This window comes from Danio rerio, chromosome 7, assembly GCF_049306965.1.
Source record: "Danio rerio strain Tuebingen ecotype United States chromosome 7, GRCz12tu, whole genome shotgun sequence".
Lineage (NCBI taxonomy): Eukaryota > Metazoa > Chordata > Actinopteri > Cypriniformes > Danionidae > Danio > Danio rerio.
In genome coordinates this window covers 53640440-53660475 of record NC_133182.1, presented here as the reverse complement: position 1 = coordinate 53660475, position 20036 = coordinate 53640440, and the positions used below count along the sequence as shown (strand labels likewise).

Sequence of the window (20036 nt, the reverse complement as noted above, 5' to 3'; positions counted from 1 at the left end):
TGTGGTACTCCAAGAAACAGTTTTTGTCTTTTGTGTCATCTGGTGAGCAAGCCGGGAAACTGCTTGTTGCTAATGGACAACCAAGTCCTGCAGTGCTACTTCTGAGCAAAAAAAAACTCATAAAATATATATCTATATATATCTGAGTATATCTCCCTTAACCCTGTTCTGAATATAAAAATTTTATTATTATCTATACCCATTATTTAAAAAAGCAGATATAAAATAATAATTTTAAACATATGTCATATTGGAAAAACTTGCACAATAATTTTTTTGGACAAAAGTTTGGACAATAATGGAATGTCCAATTAACATGTTACTAAATATTTGCATTAATTAGTTCCAATTTAGTTAAAATTTAAGTCCCTTTCAAAATTATAAAACATTTTCAGATTAATTATTCATCATGTAGCAAGCTATGTTGTAAATACTATACAATATTTACAAAAATCCAAAATACATGTTAGATCATTGATTAATGACGTTGTTTAGGCACATATCTTTACCTGGAGGAGTTTATTAAGAAGAGTTAACAGTTGTTTGACAATAAATGTGTAATCATTCAGTCTCTAAAAAATAGCAGAGAAATCATGAATTAATATGGGGCCAATTATTAACATTTTTTATGCACTTAAATATTTTTTATTGAATGCTTAACAGTTTAACTTGATCTTGCAGTTGATCAAAAAAGGATCACAATGAGCACAAAAACATTTTAATTGACATAATATGGAACATTCGATTGCACTGAAACATACAATAATACATGATTGTGGAAACATGCATCTAGTGTTGATTTTTAAATCCATGAGATGGGATATGAGAACAGTCCCTTATTAAACGAACATTCAAGAACAGAAAAACATGAGGTCACTACCGCACACCAACGTGACATACACCTAAGCTGTTTGGAGTATGGTTCAAAGAAATATTCTAGAGATGCTCATTTTCACCCAAGTAATGTACATGTACCTACATTCCCTTATAAATGAAATTGAATTAAACCTGAAGTTTTCAAGTCAATCGTCTAGTGTTCATTGCGTGTCAGTGAACTTTTAAAACTAGAGACTGTGCACCCAGGGTGTAAACAAATTTCACACAATGCTCGTTTAGAAAATGTGCTAAACAGAAACAACATTCATGCATCAAACTAAAATAAAACCATTCTTCAAAAATATCCTGAAGTACAGATTTAACTTCTGGTCTACAGTGGCTTATATGTACACACAAACACTGTAGAATTACATGTTTGGCAGTGCAAGTCCATAAAGAAATTAATATTTCATTGGTAAACATTATGAATACTGACCACGTTTACAACATCAAGTATATAAGGTTCTCATAAAAATCACAAATCAGTTTATTAAAAATATATAAAAAGAAAACAGGCAAATTGCAAAAAAAAAAGTATATTTGGAAGATCTAATATTGTAGGATTTAACACAATGTCCACAATTCAGTCAGGTCATTAATATTTCCTTCACAGGATCAATAGTTCCAGAGCAGAGAGATGATGCTGCATGCTGGTGGATGATCCACTACATCAGGAGGAACAGACTTCAGAGGAACAGCTGCGCATTACAATGTGAAGAATTTAAAACAGCCTCCTGAACATGTAATAGAGGTCAGCGGTCTGATTTTGACTGTCTTCTTTCCCCTATATTCACTTTGCCTCTGTTTGTTCAAGCTCTACTATTCATGCAGTCACAGCAAACCCTCCTACGGGCTGTTGGGATTGTTGATGATGTCTTTGTAGATGGCATTTGTGGTAGTTTGGCCAAAGATGAAAGCGCCAATCGTAACCATGATGACCCCGTAGGCCACCATTGCATTCCAGCTATAAGGAAATAATTAGATTATTGGTTTTATCCTGCAATACTCAACTATTTGGACATGCTAATGTTATTTACAATATTAGTTCTCCCCCAAAAAAATGCATTACACCTTATCGATACACAATAAAAATAAAGATTTCTCTTTTTCCACTATTTCACCAAATCTTACATAAACTAATTTACAAAGACTAGAAATCTATGTGAGTGGTTTAATCCAAGATTTCATAAAAGACACATTCGGTTTATATTGCAAGATAAACAAATTTAACATAGGCTCCCATTCACATATAGACATTGATTAAAGCACAGTACTGTGTATAAGTCATAGTCATCCACCAAATTTGGTGATCTAATGTTAAGAATGTTACATAACACTGTATAGATTTGGCCTAAGTGGTTGTATATACATATATTGGTTCTAATCCGTTAAGGTCAGACTGTCCTGAGCTTTTCTGAAATAAAGTTAATAAAGTTTAGCTTTAGGCTGTTTATTCTTACTTTCTGTTTCTAAGTGATCCCACACTGCGTCTATTATTTTGAGGTCTGAATTCTGTGGAAGCCATTTCATGACTACTATTTTCTCAGCTGTTTCACTGCATTAGCACAGTCACTCCAGTTACTCACTGAAGCTAAGCCGGGCTAAACCTGGTCAATACCTGGATTGGAGACCACATGCTAAAACTAGGTTGCTGTTGGAAGTGGTGTTTGTGATGCCAGCAGGGGGTGATCAATCTGCAGTTTGTGAGTCTTAAAGCCCCAGTAAAGTGAAGGGGACACTATACTGTCAGTGGGCTTTCGGATCAGACGCTAAACCGAGGTCCTGACTCTCTGTGGTCATTAAAAATCCCATGGCACTTCTCATATAGAGTAGGGGTGTCACCCCGGTGTCCCGGCCAAATTCCTTTAAACTGCCCTTACCCATCCAGCGAATTGGCTTTATCACTGGCTCTATCACTGTCTCATCCAAGTGGATGCTGCACACTGATGGTAAAATGGAGAGTGTGTGTGTGTGTGTGTGTGTGTGTGTGTGTGTATCATTTAAAGTAATCATGTTTCTTCAGAAGACTTGAGTGAAACCACTTGATTCATACATATTCAATTCAGAATATCTGAATATTTGATTTAGGGCAAAACAATACATCATTTCAGCATCGATATTGTAATGTGTGTATCTGGAATAGTCACATCACAGGACAGTCAATGCTAAATTGGGATTATTCTCAATCAGCACAACAATTGAGAATACATGAGATTTCTCAAGTCATTGCAGAGTACTGTATAACCATAACAGACTGAAACTTTATCATTAGCATATGTTTTAAAGGCATTTCAAGAAAGTTTAAAGCAGGGGTGTCCAAACTCAGTCCTGAATCGCCTGCATAGTTTTGTTCAAACCTCAATCAGACACCTGGGCTAGCTAATCAAACTCTTACTTGGTATCTAGAAACATCCTGACCAGTGTATTAAGGCAAGTTGGAGCCAAAATCTGCAGGACAGCAGCCCTAAGGGACTGAGTTTGGACACTCCTGGTTTAAAGCATTCGGGCACAAAAATGAGCAACATTTGTAACTCTAATGAAGTGTAATTTTACTGAATTATTAACACAGTGAAGACTGTACAGTGTTATTTTAGACTCATTATTCAATTTCTGTACCTGAATACTAGTCGAATGTTTATTTGACTTTTTTCTTTGCTCTATTGTAATTATTCTTGCTTACAATTTGTTTATTATTTTTTAGACATGATTTACACCCTTACAAAAATCACCCCAATCTCTCTCTCTCTCTCTCTCTCTCTCTCTCTCTCTCTCTCTCTCTCTCTCTCTCTCTCTCTCTCTCTATATATATATATATATATATATATATATATATATTAAGGATTTCTTTCTGAATAGAACTATTCAAGTAATCTGGTGAAATTGTATTCATATCGCAATATATCTCAAAGAAAAAAATATCACAATGTCCGATGTTTATTATCGTGCAGCCCACTTATGGACTTTCAATAAAGGGGAAGAAATTTTAAGTTTTTTTTTTTTTTTTTTTTTTTTTAGAGAATGAACTAAATTTAGGAAAATGGATACTTCAAAAAGTTATAGATGGGTTTACCTGTTAGATCTGACATCATGTTCTGAAAGCTTTGCCTGAATCAAGCACAATCCTACAGACAAACACCAACAAATGAACATGGTCACTGTTTGGTTACTATACTGAAAAAAGCAGACAAAAGTCTGAGGTAATTTGAAATGAAATACCTGGAAAGACAAAAATGAAGCACGCAGCCAAACCACCAATGAGTGAAATGACTCTTCCGATATCAGGAATGAAGAGAGCCAGAATGAGCGTTAGACAAAACCAGACGAGGGTCTGCAGTATCCTGCGTCTCCGTTCCTTTGCCACATCCGTCTCCACCTCCTCTCCTTTAAATCGCAGCCACAAACCTTCCAGCACTGCCCTGAAGCACAAACAAACATGCATATTCCCTTTCAGACCTGACCGTATGTTTACTTCACATATTATAGACCACAATAAGCATGTTACCTCCCACAGAAGTGCAGAATTGGATACGAGGTAACAACACAAATGATGATGAAGGCTCGAGCAATGGCCACTGCTACATCATCAGATGGATATGACATCAACACATCCTGACTTACACTTGAGCCGAATGATAGGAAGCCACAGACACCTGTGGGGGGAGAAAAAAAAAAACAAGTCAACATTTTAAGTAAATTATAGCATGATTTCCTCATATGCCTGTTTATTCATTTGTAAGTTTCAGCAAATTCAAGCACACAAACCTGTGCCTGTATACACAAAGAGACAGATGATCATGCTGATTGTGACAACTCCCCACCACGGCCGGATTTCTGGCTTCTTCATGCTGTTGAAAACAGGAACGCTGCTGACGTGACACTGAAATGAAGAAAACAAGGACAATGAGAAGCTGCTAGATTATAAGAAATAGTGAATTGAGTGCCTAAACTTCATTCGGTATTAAATACAAGGTTGTCCTTTGAACTTTTATTGAAAAATCTTTTTAATTATTAAGAATTATTTCTCCTCTCTGAAGTTTTAATTCTTCTTCAAATCTCTCCCATGTGCCGTCTAAATGAGAGAACAACTAAGAGACAACAAAGATAGTGGGGCCATTCTTCATCAATGGAAACCTCAAGGCCACTGTATATTTGAAATTGCTCCATGATGATGTGTTTCCCTCTTTATGCACTGAAGCTGGCACGTTCCCTGAGTTTTTCCAGCGAGATGGTGCACCACCACATTATGGATGTCAGGTCCAAGCATTCCAAGATGAACAGTTTCCTGAAAAGTGGATTGGTCGTCATGGGCCAGTTGAAGGGTCTCCCGATCTGACGCTCTTAGACTTTTATTTTTGGGGTCATCTGAACGCAATTGTCTATGGTGTGAAGATATAAGATGTGCAGCACCTGAAACTACCGATATTGGCAGCCTGTGTTGGCATTTGTTCTGCGGTGTTACTATCAGTGTGTAAAGATTGGGAGAAGAGGGTTCTTCCTATTAAAAAATCAAAAGTTGGATCCAACATGGCCGACTTCAAAATGGCCACCATGGTCACCACCCATCTTGAAAAGTTTGCCCCTCTCACACATACTACTGTGCCACAAACAGGACGTTAATATCACCAACCATTCCTATTTTCTTAAGGTGTATCCATATAAATGGCCCACCCTATAGATTTGTTGTAAATAAATTGCATGGTAAAATATATTATTTAGGTGGAACCTTGATCTTTTAATGTAAAATTAAATAAAATAAATTCACAAATAAAAAAACAAGTTCACAAACTAACTATGCACAGTTAATTATCCATAATTGTGATTACATTTTAATATTTGCATGTGCAGTACAGACGTAACGTTCCACAATTTGTGGGGGCCCCTGGTTTTGAAAAGAAGTAATGACATTAAGTTTTATTTATAAACAAATTTCGAGAGGATCACGTGCTTATGATTGCTCACAGCTGTTCCAACTTTAGCTCATGACTAATTATCCTATCAGACTATCCTTACCTCACTATAAATAACCAGACTTTTCTCATCTCAATATCGTCGTCTCGAAGACCCCCCCACCTAACCCTACTTTCCCTCCTTTCAAACGGACAACACGGTGGCCAGTGATTAGCGCTGTTGCCTAGTCGAGATCTACCTGAACTCAAACTCCCCTCTCGCCCTGCAACAGGAGGGAGCCCAGGGCTCGAGGATCTTATAAGCACAGGGCTCTCTCCCGGGACAGCATGCCAAACAAGCTTTATTTTCAATCATCAGCTAAGCGTGAACTCTTGAAAATCTTAACAGCTATAGACAGATTTTACAACAAGAAATTTTATAAATGAGCTATACGATTAATATAGGCTTTCTTGGCATTGGTCGTGACCCCCTAATTCCCAGGGGCCCTAAGTGGCTGCTTACCTCGCTTATTTGTTAAGTCCACTCTTGCTAACATTAGTAACTTAAACATTTTTTTTACAATCATACACATTTGAATAGTCAAGATGAGTTTACACACCTGGAACCCAAAGCAGATTGTGGGCATAGCATTGAACACATCTGTCCAGGATGCAGGTCTGAAAAACAATCAACCATCCAATGTTATAATAGGGCATTACAATCTCTTCCATTTTATTTAGTTCTAGCAGCTATTCTTCTGACCTGACAGGGATGATTCCTGGAGAAACATCTTTGCTGGGCCAGATGTATTTGACTATGACTATGATTGTCACATACCAGGTGCCGATAACACTCAGGGTGCTACAGAAAAATCAGTACAAATATGCATGTATCATTTCACCACCAACTATTCCACTGCTCCACCACCCAAAGAATAAAACTGAAGATAATGTTACCTGGCATACTTCTGGAAGCCAATCTCTTTGGGTATAGACAGAGGCAGAATGATCAGCACTGAGGTCAAAGTGATGGTGAACTTACGATCGGTGTACCAGTGCAAACTTATCTCCTTCTCTGACTCATTGTTTATTGCGCCGATCACTGTTGTAGGAAAGACACAAGTCAGCTTACTCTACTCAGACTACTTTGATGCGCCTGTGTTTATGGGAACACACTTACGCTTGTCCAGCTGATCACCAATAATGATGAGGAAGGCTATACAGGTGCCAAAGGTGTAAACAGCAATCGCCAGCTCACATATGACACCAAGAGCCTTCCCACACACAGCACGGACCACCTCCTGATAGGTTGATTCATTGCTCACCTACAAAAAAATGGGGGTTTAGGGAAATGGAGATCAAGCCTTTCTAATTCTTTTAATTCCTGATGGTCCAAATCAATATTCAAGATCTCATTTTAGAGCTGTTGATACAGAAAAAAGTGTAACTAATATCTAATGGCAATTTATCGCAACATTTATTTTACATAATGACTCTGCGAAATGTTTTGATCAAAAATGCATGTAAAACAATAATATTATTACAACCATTTTTTGATTCAGTAATCAAGCTAATGTGCCAAGCATGAAACATTTTGTTCTTTATTATAAATGTTAAATATTTCATCAATATCGTATAGATTTAATTCTTTTCAGGACTCTCTGATCAACAAAACATTCTAATGAAACAGAAATCTTTTGTGACTGTCCTAAATACTATCCTGTGCTGTTTTAAGAAAACAACCATTCATTAGTGTTTATTTTCATTTGTTTATATTCATTTATTCTTCATTTAATTATTTTATTTAATCATATGAGCCTTAGACATTTATATAATAATCATTATATCACATTATTGATTATCACCTAATGATTTAATTATTATTTGTCATTTTATTATGTTTTTATGGTCTGTTATTACTATATTGCTTTAGAAAGATTTCCTTTTATCATATTGTTATAATCTTGTCTTGTGCGACATTTGTTTTCATGAGTAAGAGATAAGAGAATGTCTCATAGGTCTATATTGTCACTGGACAATGTTGTGAAAAAGTAATTTTCCATTACTGTTGCTTGAGAAATAATAACACTTGTTGGATTTATCCTGGTCAGACGAAGTCGGAGCATTGAATCATACGCAACTAAGATTATCCAATTAACTCTGCTCTTTCATTATGATGATTACTTTGTCTTCTGCTCCTCTCTGGCTTTCTCAGTCAACTCCTATATTGATAGGAGATTGTTAATTCAGTTGAACACTGGTTAACAGGTTTGGATATTGAGCGGCTCTGCTGGCTTGTTGCCTAAATACCCAGAGAAACATACATTTTCTGACAGGATCTGGCATCTGGGGCTTGATCTTATTTATCTTGGCATGGAGAGTGTGATCTAACAACATCAATACATTTATTTATTTATTTATTTATTTATTTATTTATTTATTTATAAGTACTGGTCAACATAAGTGGTGTCTTCTTTTCCTAAATATACTAGACAATAGTTATTTTTAGATTTAAAATTGCTTTTACATCCAATGTTGTGTTCATATTTATAATTATGTTTATTCATCTCCTGTGAAATGCAACATTTCGCTAAAATGCACGTCCACACAAGTAGCAAAATGACAATAAAGCTCAACTTGACTTCATATATTTATTGCTTAATATACACCTTAACATAATACATTTCCACTGATATATTGATATATTTTTTTCCAAGACTAAAAAGGGCATGTGCACTGCACAGGTTGAGCCCTGTGTGCACGTGTCTGATTTCTATCATGTAGTTACAGTTTTATTTAAAGTTCTTTATTTTTGTTATTATCCCTAGACAATTGATTGTTGTTTTGAATGATTACTGTTTTATTAGTTTTATTTAAAGTAAATAATTTGCATTAATACTATTTTGCTGGTTTAACTTTCTTTTATAAGTTACAGTATATAAAATTACCTTTGTTAATTCAATTTGATGTGTACTCCAAAAGAGCTCTTTCTGACTGAATAATACACGTGTTTTCAGTGTGTCTGACATAAATATTTACTTACCTGAGAGCAATAAGCCAAAATCACCAGCCCAGTGATAATAAAGGCCATCATGCACTGCAAAATATTAAGATAAAAGAACACAAGCTTTAATTTCACAATATTCATCTTCAAACAGACACCTCGTCCTCTTATATACAATAAACTATACTGCAAAGATATCATACTTTTTTTGGCTTGTTTCTTGTCCAAATATCAAAAAAAAAATTATCAAAAAGTATTTTCTTGACAAGCAAAAAAATGCCTCATTTTAAGAAATATTATGCCAAAATTAAAATATATTTTTCCTTAAAACAAACAAAATCTGTCTATGCGGTATGGTTGTCAGGATACTGGAATTCAATACCGATTGATACTGAAATTTTAAAAACGTCCATTTCCCGCTAACATTTGATCATGTTCTTATACACCTCTGATTTGCCATTGTGTTCAAGTGCTCAACAGAAATTACTGTGATTGGCCCTGAAAGTCATCAGTTCACCGAACTCACCACTGTTTACCAAGTGTAACCACAGATACAGGGACAATAGAGTCATTATGCTTTGATTGTCTAGAAAATACTTTGTGATTTAAGAATTTTTAAAAATTTTGAATAGAAACAAGACAAAAAAACTATGCAAGTTCTTCTTACCATCTGAAGTGTCACTCCGGCTGTGACGCCTCCAGCCATGTTAAAAGCAGCAGGGAAATTGAGAAGTCCAGCACCCAGAGCAGCATTCACCACAATAAAAACAGCCCCGAGTGATGAAGTCCCTCCCCTACTGTCATCTGATTGGCTGGGAGGCTGGACGGAGTCCACACTGGGGCTCTGCAGCAGCCAAGCTCTTTCCCCAGCATCTTCACTGTAACCCCAGTCTCCTGCTTCACTGTTGATCGCTCTGTCCGGCCTCGACATGACGCTTGCCTTCTCATACACTCGCAGATAAACTCACAAGAACATCATAGGGCATAAACTGAGGTAAACACTTGAGCTGTCAGTCAGAGTCACCACCATCAAGGGGGTAGAGGTGTAAACAGACACGTGGATTAACAAATCTCCTCAGCAGCAAGAGATGCGATAAGGTCACCTGTGAACAAACAGAAGAAAAAAATATCAGTAAATTACTAAACTATTTACCAGCATTGTAAAATAACTGGGTTTTTTGGACTCTTTTGATACGATCAAAGTGTAAAATGTAGAATTTTTTTTATAATTTAAATGATCTGTTTTGATGGAAAGGTGGCTCAGCGGTTAGCACTGTTGCCTTACAGCAAGAAGGATACTGGTTTGAGTCCCGGCTGGGTCAGTTGGCATTTCTGTGTGGAGTTTGCATGTTCTTATCGTGTTGGTGTTGGATTCAGTGCTCCAATTTCCTCCACAGTCCAAACACATGCACTATAAGGGAATTGGGTAAACTAAATTGGCCGTAGTGTGCGAGTGTGAATAAGTGTGTATGGGTGTTTCCCAGTACAGTTGCAGTTGGAAGGGCATCTGCTGTGTAAAACATATGATGTATAAGTTGGCGGTTCATTCCACTGTGGCGAACCCTGACGAATAAAGGGACTAAGCCGAAGAAAAATGAATGAATGATATGTTTTCTGTTTCAATTTGTTAAAATGCAATGTATTTGTGTGATCACATGATCCTTCAGAATTGTTTTACTAATAAGCCGTCACCCTCTACTGTTCACAAGAAATTAGTTTCATGAAAGTGATTTTAAATGTGCGAAATAACATTACAAATCACAAAATTGTCATTTAGCGCAATGTTCCAGACTTTGATTACTGATTATCTGTTATTAAAACAGATTTCATTCAAAACATAAAAGAAGATGGTAAACATATCTGATTTATATCAATTTTCTTGCAAGGATAAAATAAGCGAGGGTAGTGTTACTTTAAATGTACTTGAAATCAATTAAATCAAAATTGAAATAATGTTTGTAGGCCCTGTTCTCAACTGGTATGAAGTAAGTATGGGACAATAATCGTTTTCATGATAAAGTGCTGTATCGTTCCAATGGTAAACGTAAGATATTTTATTTACATTTCTTTTTAGTTTTTTATTACACCAGTATCTCCAGCAGAAAAAAAAAATATCCAAAGATGTTGTTTTCAATTGTAAAGAAATCATTGGTTTTGAAACTAATGAAGACAGTAGAAGTCAATAACTCATTTGAGTTACTTAGCCTGACATGTTTACTGCTCCAAAATATTATAAATGTTTCTCAAAATATTTGTTTTTGTTTTCTACTCAGACATTTAAATAGAATATATTTTAGAGCAGTGAGCACACTATCATGATACTATGAAACCATGATATTTTTATCCAACACTGTAAACGATTTCTGTTGTTTTCACGGTATTATACTGCATTTCTCAACAGTTGTTTACTGTATAAGCTGTGCACAGTGTGTTACTGTATATATTGCTGTTTTCACAGCATGATAATGTATTCTCAACATTTCCATACTGTGAACATGATTAACAGTATGCTACTGCAGATTTTACAATGAATTTTGGGAAAAAATCAGTTACTGTGCATCTAAATACAGTACTGCAAATGACCATGAAAAACTCTACACACACTTTATATTTTTATTATGTTTATTTATTTTTTGACAAAGTATTTTGTGAAGAAAAATAAAATAACCTATTTCTTCAGACTGTTCAGTGCATAAAGCTGTCCCCTGGTTTTCCATATTTGGGTGTACTGCACCTTAATTTTATAAGGTTAACATGAAAATATTAAATCATTTTTAATCAACATAACTTTGTGCTTAACCAAAACGTAAACTGGAACAGAAGTAATTGATTCATGAAACCAAAGTTAGCTTAAATGTCATAATGACCAGCCTGCTTTAGACGGATCCATGAGGTTAGGGCACCCGTCATCACCATGGAGGTCACATATCTCCGCATTTTCAAAACAATATTTTAAAATACCCACCATCTCTATAAATAAACCACAGACTTGAGTTTAAAACAACTACATTCCCGCATGAAAAACGGTTAAAACTAAATTTCATAACACATTCATTATAGAGCCATCTAAGACCGGGGCAAGTCTCACATGTCTAGCCGATTATAACCTCGTTTCGCCGGATACATGAGTGATGATGGACACCCTGGAGGTCAGAATCTCCGCTATCGGCAAAGCACGCTTACAATTTACACATGATATCTATAAATAAACCACAGATTTAAGTTTGTAAGAACTACATTCTCGCATGAAACACTGTTAAAATTTCATTTCGTGACATATTAAAGAGCCCATATTATACATGAAATAGGGTCATATCCTGGTTGTAAGGGTCTCCAACAACAGTCTAATATGCATGCAAGGTTAAAAAACACTTTCATGGTCTTATAATCTGCATTTATTTTTACCTAATTATCCCAGCGACTCCTGTATGAATCGTCCAGTGATTCATTTGTTCCCAAACCCCTCCTTAGCGCGAAGCTAATCTGCGCTGATTGGACCGATGACAGTCTGTCGCGATTGGTCGACTGCCTTCAGTCAGAGAGGGAAATGGCCAATAGCTAATCAACAATTTAAAAAGTAATCACAGTTCATACACGCTCGATAGTGTAGACGTGGATTTTAGCTGCCACACTATGGCGAGTGGATAGTGCCACGGATAACCGAACGAAGGAGACAGTCGTGTACTCGCCATACCACACACACACAAAAACACACACACACCTCCGGATGACAACGCTCCCGCTTCCGCCCGCACCCGCCAGGTTTTAGCCTAAGAACCCGCTCCGTTTTCTGCCCGCCGCGCCCGGTCCCGCTAGAGCGGAGAACACAACCAAAAATCACTGTCTGTATAAACACACACACACACACACAGCACAAAGCTCGCTCGTTCGTTCGCTCTCTCTCTTCTCTCTCTCTCTCTCTCTCTCATACGCGCGCGTGCGCACTAACACACACACAAGCACCACGCAGACTCTCTCTTTCTAATTCGCATAGCAATATCCGTGATATTGCTAGACAGCCCGCTCCCGTCCCAAATTAAACCCGTTACCGACCGCTCCCGCGGTTTATTCGGAAATTTATTCCCGCGGCTGTCCCCGCGCCAGATTTCTGCGGCGCGGGAATAAATTTCCGAATAAATCGCGGGAGCAGAACTCTAGCACGGAGCTCCATAAACAAACAGCACGCGTCGCGTTTTTAACGTGACTTTGCACGCGATAAGATAAAATATCCAGTTAACCTGATACAGTACACGCGGTTACAAGTAACAAATCATAACTAAATACATTTGCAAGCTAGAGTCAACGAGGCAACAACTTTAACCGCACGTACTTACACTTGAGAAATGGAAGAAACCCATCCTGACGTCCATCAGTTACTCTTTACTGATCCTTCCTTTAACAAACTCAGATGAAGTATTCTTTGTAGCATGTAGCTTCCAGAAGTTTCCAACTGCTTGGTTATAATGCTGAGGTTTCATCTTTGGGTAGAGACTCAATATATCCATCTGCAGTGTGACTTCAATCGACCGGCATGTTTGTGTGCGTGTGTTTGTGGGTGTGCGTGTGTTTGTTTGTGTGTGTGTGTGTGCGTGTGTGTGTCTGGGTTTCTGCGTCAGAGGGCGGGGCCTCAGGTTTGAAATCTCCCGGGTTTGCGCGTGCACGTGAATAACTTGGTTTCGTTCGTACGTCATGGCGAAACACCTAATGAGTCGGTATCAAGGCGACTCGTTTGAAGCACTATGAGTCGACTCTTTTATAGATGAATCAACCGTTTTAAACACTGTATTCTTACAGATTTAAGCCTTAGCTGGATACTTCACTTCACTTAGAGCTGTGTTACACACTACATGGAGGGGAATTTTCAAAAACCCATAATATGGGCTCTTTAAACGCAATATTTATGATATTAGCTGGGCTTTCTCATCCGCCAATACCATTTGCTTGTTGATGTGAAATGAATTCTGGGAGAAAAAAATATAAATTCTCAAAACACTTCAAACGAACTTTATTCGTATTGTCAAGGTCAGATATATGTAATAATTTCGCTGGTAAAGTGAATAAAAAACAATGTTACTATATTGCAATCAATATCACGTTTGCACTGGTTCGGTTCAGCACTCGAGCGACTCTGAATCGTATTGAACCGTTTGCTCGGGAATTATTTGATCACACGTGTTCACAAGCACATTCAGCAATATGCAATTAGTGTATAATTAGTGTATACAGTAAATGCTTGTGCCAAGCAGTATAACGAAATAGTAATGAATCATATACAAAAAGGAATCTGTTTTAGGCGGATTCGATTCTTTACTGTTCACTAAGGAGCCGATTCATAGAACCGAACGGACACGACTCGACATAGAGCCAACGGCTCTCCTAATTTGAAATTCACCTGTCGTCTTTCATCCAGCGAATTCATCCTCGGTAAGTGTTTTAAAGTCAAATTCTGTCCGTTAAAGGATTGTTTTATAAGTATTTTTGTGTATTGTGTGTGTAATTTAAAAGAATTAACCAAGTGACATTAGTTGTAGGTTCTTATGTTATGTCACGCTATCCGTTAACAAACGGTATTTTAAACAAGAAATAACAGACGCCAAGCGGTCATTGTAGTGTTTGCGAGGTATTAGATACAGTGAGTTTATCTTGAGTGAGTTTTTGACCATACGTTAAGTTACCTGAAAAACATAACTTCAACTTATTGTAACTGCATTAATGAATTCTCTATTTCAGCACAACACTGAGACGAAGGCGAAGTCACCATGAAAAGTTAAACGTTTACCGTTAAGGTAAGCTCTGGTCTTCACATAACGTTTAGTCATTATGACTAAGCTATCATTATGGTAAAATTTTTCAACTGTAAGTTAGTTATTTAAACTAAACTCATAATGAAATGAGTCTTAACTGTTTTATTAAATGGAGCTGAAAATTAAATGCAGTTGAATTATTTTAAGCTAACGTTAATATTAACAAAATAACTTACATATTAATTGTCTATTTCTCAATAATGTTAATGAGCTTGATGTACAGTATAGTGTGTCATTAATTGTACATTTAATTTTTGGTGTTCAGGTGTACCTGAGGTGAGTGTACGTTCTGAGTACACAGATATAAGCCAAAGTCATATCCATCCTAATCTAAGATAAATTGATGGGGTCAGGGAATGATTTGTGTACAAATGTATTTTAACCCCATACAGATTGGTATGGTTGTACCATAGATTTAGATTAATTAATGTTAAGTCTTATTTTACTCTTATTATATTTATCTGTTTTTCAGCTACAGTAATTGATGTTGAAAAACTGATGCAACCAATCACTCCTCACTTGATTATTCAAGGTAATGTCGATGTCTTCCTCATTTTGATTAGATTTTTAAATGTCAAGTTGATTACAGATTTGTTGTGAGGAGTTTCATGTACAACCTCTTTTTCTTCTTCCAGCAGTTCCTAAGAAAACTTTAAGTAAAAAAAAACATCTGGTGTTAAAACAGCCACGGCTATGCTATTTGCCTACCAAGTGCTGAGTAAATATTAGATAAACATTTTTTTCTATAACTGTTGTCTTTGTGTTTATTAGCAATTTTACTGGGCGTATGTGTTTTTTTTTTTCAAACAGCCTGAAAACTGTAAGTTTAGTTCAATATGTTATTTTATGCTATTCATTTTTGTCTTAACATGGATTGCATGTTGAAGCTATCGTTTTATAGTGGTAAAATGTAAAAGAGAATCACTGAATACAATGGCATAATGATTCTGCTTGTTCAAAGAAGGTACTTGATTTAGTTTTCCTCAAGCGACACATCAGTTTTTATGACTATTGCTTGACACTTGAATTGAAGGGACAGTTCACCCCAAAATGAAAATAATAGCATCTTTGGCATCCTCCACTTGTTTCAAAATAGTTATATATTTAATTTGTTCCGTTGAACACAAACTCGTATTTTTTTAAAGAAATTTGGTTCAAATATGGATGTCAATAGTTACTGGTTACTAACATTCTTAAAAAATATCTGCTTCAGTGTTTAACAGAAATTCAAACTAGTTTAAAACACGTGGAGTAAATAGTGGCAAAATAGTAAACTATCCTTTAAATATTTTATTCTGAGACTTATTTATATGTGTCTTGTCTTTTGTCATATTGTCCTTCTAGCCCAGATTGTGATGGACCTGGAATGCGACACCAGTTACTCTTAAGACAAGAACCGAATAAAGCACAGATGTGGAGGGATTTGCAGCCAAACTAACTGGAGGGAAGGAACCTTTAGGTAAAAGCACCTGCTTTATTTAGATCTGAAGTATTTTATTTGACATAGAGATTTATTGTTTTAATTCTAATTTAAAGCAAACAAGGTTGAGCACCCCTGGTCTAAAAGCTCAAAAATGCTGTTTCCGTGATAAGGTTAAATGTAGTTTAGAAATAGATTCATTAGGATCAATGCTTAAAGTAAACATTTTCTTCTCTCTGTAGACCAAACATGTTTACTATCCCTCACATTTTAATAAATTGTTTCTGTTTTTGTTTCTTACAGTGTGGGTGAACATACTACCTGGATGTCCAACAAAGGCTGCACAAGAGCTCATTTGATAGCACACATTCTGTCCTGTCTACATCTCTGATGACCTGGAAGTGCTTCGACATCAGTGAGTAATACACATTTATATTGTCATGCATACAGGATTTCTGTAAGCTTAGCTTTAATGTTAGTTTCTAATCAGTAGTGACTGTTTTAAAAAATTAAGTATTTAAATTATTCTCAACGTTTTACTGATGCTGTGCACAGTAACGTTATGATGATTTAGTTTGAGGAAATGTCACTAGAGGGTTTGTATAAAAAATAAATAAATAAATGAATTGTATGAAATGACTCGATAAAATGTTTATTTGTCTCGCTGACATGCCATCACTGCTGCATATTAAAATACAGTAATACGAATTGACCGCAGAATATTACCACAAACATTTCATGAAGTAGGCTAGACTGCTCTTTAGTTCTCTACTCAACTTTAACACATTTCCTCGTGTCGCTAAGCCTCTCTGCAGATTTTGCCAAAAATAAATGCTTAGTGATTACTTTGTTTTATGCAAACCAAATATCAGTAACTCATCATTAGCATTATTTTAAAAAATCACCCACGGCTTTCATGTTCTCTAACGCAATCTTATCTGTAAGTTAGAAGTGGATTTATACGTGTTAAAAGCCTAAAAGTATTTAATTAACATTAGTCACGTTAAATTAGATTATTTTTATTTATTTAATTTTAAATATGTAGCCTCTTAAAGTGAGAATAAACTGTGTTCACCCCTCTTAAATTCGTGGAAGCACTAGTAGTGTGATCATGGAATCAGATATTCGAGCTATACAGAGTCGGACATTAAGTTAAGATGAGACTTTATTTTTTACACACCTGTGTGGACACCTGAATAGCAATCTTTAAGAACAATGCCCGCTGATCTTTTCCCCATTAACGTTAGTGTAATTGTGAATTGACAAAAAACTGTATTTCACCAACAAAAACAATAAAAAAAACTGTTATATATATTTATAACTGTTATATATATTTATATATATATATATATATATATATATATATATATATATATATATATATAAAACAACAGTGCAGTGTTTCGTTTCTGAATGAATTAAATGGTTTGAGGGATGATTAGTTTTTACTTCAGTGATTGATTTTGCCTGTCATTTTTGCAGGATCATCAGAAGTGCTGCTGCCCTTTTTCACTGTCCCTTTCCACATCATTTGGCCTTCATCATTTCCTGTCTTGTAGCAGTATTTTCACCTGTTTTTAAAATTGTAATAATTTTTGATGCATTAATTGTTGACTGGTTTTAATGATCAATTGTTTATTAGTGTTCTGTTGCTTTGTTATATTGAATTATTGCTACTGTTTTAGCATGGTTTACACAATAAACCTTTATTGTGAAGTTAAAGTTTCAGTTTCTTTATTTTTCTTGTATTTCTTGAACAGTTAAAATAACACTTGTGCAATTTTTAAACATTTTTACCCATTATAAAGTAGCACTATTAAAAAAAATAAAATAACATTTAATAACTAAAATACTATACAGTAATAATGAAAGTAACGTTAAAATACCGTAGTTCTTCATGGTAAAAATGTACAATAAAATACTGTTTTCAGTTTTGCAGTATGTGTATCACTACTGTAATTGGTGTTACAGTAAAAATCAACAACAGTAAAATGATGTATTACATTTTACAGTAAATGTAATACTAATGTAATTAGTATTACAGTAATGTTACCGTTTTATGAAATACAGCAGCTACTGGATAATTGTTGCCAGTAACTTACTGTTGATTTAACAAGAAATCGTTTACAGTGAAGGTTATCATACCATCAGAATGTTATATTGGCCCATGCCTAATATGAAGATGTGTTTTTGTCAATCTAATCACAAGTGGACAAAGGAGAGACATTACTGTTCACACCTGGGGTTTAATTGGTTTATTTTGTCCACATCTGACCACTTCTCTTATGAAAGAGCATCTGTGGACTGGGGATTGGCTTTCTCTGATCTTTCAATCCAATGTTAGTACAGCAAAAGCTGGCACAAATTTACATAATTGAAAACAAAGACTAATGAATAATTTATGCATTGACTAATACAATTATAGGTAATTGCTTTGCTTTCATTCTGATCAACTCACTTTAATCAGTTTAACAGTTTTAACATGTATGCTTTTGTTTTTATTAAATCTGTGTGACAAATATTCTAGAACATTGAAAGTCATTAAAGTGAGGTGTTCTGATCCTTGAATTGCCACCTAAAAAGTTCCTGTTTTACCGGACCAATTCAGCAACACTTAGTAACATTGTGATATCTTGTTTTGTCCTTTGTTCATCCTCCATAGACAGCAATGTTCGTGAGACATCATCTGTGTTCCGAAGATAAAAGGAAGTCTCAAGGGACTGGAACAACTTGAGTAATTAATAACAGAGAAACTAATAACAGATTTTCATCTTTGGGTGAACCAAACCTTTAAGGTCATTATAAGATATTTAGTGTATTCTTTAATGAATGAATGATGAATGATAAAATGACAAACATCATAACCAAAGATAATCACGGTTTCACCCAGTACACCAAATCATAGTGTCATCAAAGCATATCAAAAGTCTTCTGGACATTAGTGAAAAATCACCAGGGCACATAACAGCTTTCACGAATTGACAAAAACAGGTGATCAGCAACCTCGACTGACAGTGTGGTTTGGACTTTAGGACAAGTCTGAGAGTCACGGGACATCATTGTATTTCTCAGCTGATCATCAGTAAGCAGAAATCTCAAGCATGCGATGAGGAAACGAAACGTGCAGTCAGCAAGAAAAAGATTACAGCACTGTCTGAGTCTGACCAAAAGATAATTAGCAGCCTATTCATTATCAGTTACTTCATGACATCTCTTAAGTAAAGAGAATAGCAGTTATGCTGTCTGACATAAGAGAAAGACTACACTAATACAGATTATGACAATGCTCACGCTGAGTTAATCAAGACATCAGGCCAACCCAATTAGGTCATTAGTCACGACTTATTTCACTTAAAAGTAATTTGCATCAAGCTCTACGTTCAGTGCTTTAAGCAAAAATAAAACAAATCAGAAAGGAATAAGTTATAAGATAAAACAACTCACGTGACTCGCATAACAACAGCGGTTTTGTTTAGCTAACAAACTCTCCAGGTACAAGCGAGGTGTGGTAAAGCAGCAGATGGTGTAAACCACCTCATGCGTTCATGCTTGGCTGATTCCGTACCGTGATGAAGAGCATAGGTCTACATAAGATTGCGTTTGAGCGAAGAACAGAGATGCAGATGTGACAGCGATGCTGTTGCTTCTTGTTCGGCGTTTCTATATTAGCTGCTGACACTGCGTACCTGGACGTCACGTGACATTGTCACATGACAGATTTAGAGCTTATGGGTAATGTAGTAGATTCTAAATAGTAACGTTATTCATTTTACCAAAAGATTATATATTAAACTGCATTCTTTCTAAAACTCTTTGGCAATCAACATTTTAGTGCGTTAGATGGAAATATTGATGTTGGAAAACATTGTATAAAAAGTAAATATTAATCCATGTCTTCTTATGGAGGACCAAAACTGCAAACACTAAATTTGTCCTTTTATTGTAAAACTGCATTTATGGCTGACTGTTTTGGATTGAAATGGATATCTTTCTGTAAAATAAAAATTTACAATAAATAAAACCAATAAATCTTTATCCAATCATAC

General features: G+C 35.7%; 1 protein-coding gene and 1 long non-coding RNA gene across 6 annotated transcripts; one reads left to right on the top strand and one right to left on the bottom strand.

Moving 5' to 3' along the window:
- Positions 1–622: 622 nt before the first annotated feature.
- slc38a7 (solute carrier family 38 member 7) lies at positions 623–19626 on the bottom strand. Of its 4 annotated transcripts, none has more exons than XM_005166513.6 (12): positions 19435–19626; positions 9434–9869; positions 8806–8859; positions 6943–7087; positions 6720–6864; positions 6526–6624; positions 6383–6440; positions 4639–4753; positions 4379–4526; positions 4093–4292; positions 3947–3998; positions 623–1840 (listed from the first exon to the last, which is right to left on the bottom strand). In XM_005166513.6, exons 2-12 carry the CDS (start codon positions 9695–9697, stop codon positions 1723–1725), a joined length of 1398 nt encoding a protein of 465 aa, XP_005166570.1. In that variant the 5' UTR covers positions 9698–9869; positions 19435–19626; the 3' UTR covers positions 623–1722.
- On the top strand, positions 12383–17702 carry LOC137496218 (uncharacterized). Of its 2 annotated transcripts, XR_011016403.2 has the most exons (6): positions 12383–14190; positions 14497–14552; positions 15043–15102; positions 15915–16029; positions 16294–16405; positions 17473–17702. It is a non-coding gene; the product is annotated as an uncharacterized lncRNA (long non-coding RNA). The 2 variants fall into 2 exon arrangements; XR_011016404.2 differs by lacking the exons at positions 12383–14190; positions 14497–14552; positions 15043–15102 and adding an exon at positions 15201–15288.
- Positions 19627–20036: the final 410 nt, after the last annotated feature.